The 3,030-nt window shown below is 38.4% G+C and overlaps 1 protein-coding gene across 1 annotated transcript in view; it reads left to right on the top strand.

The window, feature by feature from the left end:
• Positions 1-1,303: 1,303 nt before the first annotated feature.
• LOC118323638 (beta-1,4 N-acetylgalactosaminyltransferase 2-like) overlaps positions 1,304-3,030 on the top strand; it is a gene marked incomplete at its 5' end in the record, with an annotated part of 6,935 nt that continues 5,208 nt past the window's right edge. Inside the window, 2 exon segments of the mRNA XM_035655668.1 lie at positions 1,304-1,410; positions 1,699-1,736. Coding sequence (XP_035511561.1) covers positions 1,304-1,410; positions 1,699-1,736 — 145 coding nt within the window.

Raw genomic sequence — 3,030 nt, 5'->3', positions numbered from 1 at the left:
CACACAAAAATATACAAATCACACGAATAAAGTACTTTTTAAAAATAAAAAAAGTCAGGAGTGCATTAATGTAATGCATATATACAGGGTGGGTATAACAGTCAGTGACAGTGGGGGATCCGGGCCTTGTTAATGAGGCCAGCTGCAGATGGAAAGAAACTGTTTTTGTGGCGTGAGGTTTTGGTCCTGATGGACCGCAGCTTCTGCCAGAGGGGAGTGATTCGGAGAGTTTGTGACCGGGGTGGACTCGATGATGGCGGTGTAGAAGTGCACCATCATTGTCTTTGGCAGGTTGAACTTCCTCAGCTGCCGCAGGAAGTACATCCTCTGCTGGGCTTTCTTGGTGAGGGAGCTGATGTTCACTTCAGGTCCTGGGTAATGATGGTACCCAGGAAGCGGAAGGACTCCACAGAGTCAACTGGGGAGTCACACAGGATGATGGGGGCGGGTGGGGCTGGCAATAATGATGCAACATGTCGAGGCTGGGGGAAACCAGTGAGGTGGTAAAAGAAGAAATAATGAATTGGTAGAATATACAACATGCTGTGATAAAAAGATTTATAAAGACTTGAACTTTAATAATCCCAGGGGGAAATTATTTTAAGTATTTCTGATTCTGATATAAACAAACTGAAAATCTGCAGTCAATCCAATACTGACTGATACTTATTCTTATTGTTGCTTTAACCAGAGTCCTCTGATCCGTGTGTGAAGTCCGGCTCTCGTCCCCCTTAGGCATTCCTCCTGGGTCTGTACAAAAGTCAAAGGGTGGCATGAAAGCCAAGAATGGTTTTCTATTCACTGTAAAACAAAAAAATCAGTTTGCAGCTGATCTGTGTATTTTTCAGAATGTTTGAAAAAATAAGATATCCTTGGGATGGCAGATTATATTCTCCCTCCTTTATGTATAAGAAGCTCATTTTAAAACACTGCAAAAAAACAGAGGCCCCTACTGTACAGGTATGGAAAGAAATTATATTATTTGAACACAGAAAAGACATCGTCTGAGAACAATAGAATTTGTGTGTGTTTCAATGCCGGCATGTCAGATTCTGGAGGTGGTTGTGAATTGTGCAACACTATGTTGATAATGTATGCGATTACAATAGTTCCACCCACAACTGGTGGAAATACAGGCTGGTTGAGTAGATAGCGCAAGATATTTTGGTGGAAAAGGAACCAAAGAGTATTCCTATATTAGCAGTTTGTTTGTTTTATGTAAATCTCCTGCAACACAATTTAAAAAAAAAAAAAAATTCCCCTCACCACCAACATCCCTCACTCTTTCCCATTTCCTCAACAGGTCACCATCTGAATTATCCAAATTGCTATTTGCTTTGCCTAACTCTCCTCTGCAGTATCCCACCCAGGGTTTTACGGTACGACCTTTGACCCCCACTCTCATACCAGGTATGTTATACTCTATACATAGTCCAGAACATTTTTATCTATTTGAAGTTGTTACATTACACTACAAAATGACACAATAGCAAGTTGAAGCAGTTTGGGTTCATCTAAATCATAGAAAACACAATGAATCACCAAAAACAGAACTAAATCACAGTCAGTAGTGATTTAGTCAAGTCTTGAATTTAACATGTCTGGAATATCAGGTAAAATAATCTCATAATGTTGTTTTACAAAGCCTGAGATAGACGTGTGTCTGTCATTAAAAAGGAGAGTATATTTTGGTTCCAGGTTTAGCGCTGCATGCGGAACACAGAAGCAGCTACAAGGTTGGTTTGATCCCATAGATGGATGCAACAGATCAACTTGGCAGAAAGGTAGTGTTTAGCTGGTTAATACCAAATGGCTGCTGAATGTTTGAAAATTATTTAAAAAAAAACTCAAATATTCAAGATTTTACATATAAACACATTTAACACAGTATGGTATTACATTATATAGCACTTAATGAAGATGACACATTTTCTGAAAAACCCAGAAAACCATACTGTATAATAATGAAGGCAAAATTGTGTCTATTGAAATAACTTAATTACAGCATGATTAAGTGGCTTTGTGCTAATATTACTACGGCTGATACTGTTCCAAGACATCATTAAACATCATTGTACAGCAGCCATCTTGGTCCTAACCTTGGATCTAGGGGCAGAAACGTCAATGAAGCTACATGGTACAGGTCTGATTTTGAAAGTCAACATTTATTGAGCTTTACGTTGAAGTTCAGTTTTTCATTTTGTGCCAAATCCATATCTGTATTCTTGTCAGGCTGACAGGGTAACATCCTTTCCCTCAATAGCCAAAATTCAAAGGTGACTGCACAATCATTGGCTTTCAAAATCTCTTAACCAATGGATCCTGACTTTAAGGTCAGTGGTGTACAGTAGCTGCATAACTTGCAGCCTGTGCTAGCTGTGCACAGAAAGCTCTACACACCAACATGGCTGCTCTTTCCTCTACAAACAGCGGGGCTCTGTTCTTGCTTCCTTTGTTCTCTGATATTGTGGCTTTGGTGTGGGACTGGCCTGCTTCCGTCTTGTCAAATGAATAAGGTTGCTACCAATAGCCTGGTGCACAAAGAGAACTTTTTACATACTTCCCAATGTTTATTTTGCAATAAATAATTAAATAATTACATGTAAAGAGGTTCTCCGCCCTTTGAGCTGTAAACTGTATTATCTAACTATATTGTGATGAAATACGTTAATGCTGGTGTTAAAATTTATTTTATTTATTTAAAAGTTTATTCAAATGTGTCTACTCTAGGTGTCTTGCATGTATCAAGGAATCTGACCACAGAGATTCCATCTGGGGGTGAAGATCCAAGGTGAGATTACAATAGCAGAACTAACTAGTTTGTAGATGTAGTTCCTGAGTCCTATTAGCTGAGTGCACAGACTGGGAGCAAGCAGCACACAGGGGTAGATTCAGCACAATATTATTTCAAAAGATGCCAGTGCAAAGATTTAAACATGTGAATATGTAAATAATAACTGTATAACACAAATGTGTTAACTGTGTAAACATTTTCAATATATTTTTTGAAATATTAATTAATTAATTAAT

This window comes from Morone saxatilis, unplaced genomic scaffold (genome assembly GCF_004916995.1).
Source record: "Morone saxatilis isolate NCDOM2014 unplaced genomic scaffold, NCSU_SB_2.0 Contig14, whole genome shotgun sequence".
Lineage (NCBI taxonomy): Eukaryota > Metazoa > Chordata > Actinopteri > Moronidae > Morone > Morone saxatilis.
Note: the sequence above shows the minus strand (reverse complement) of the source record. Positions and strands in the feature narration are given on the sequence as shown.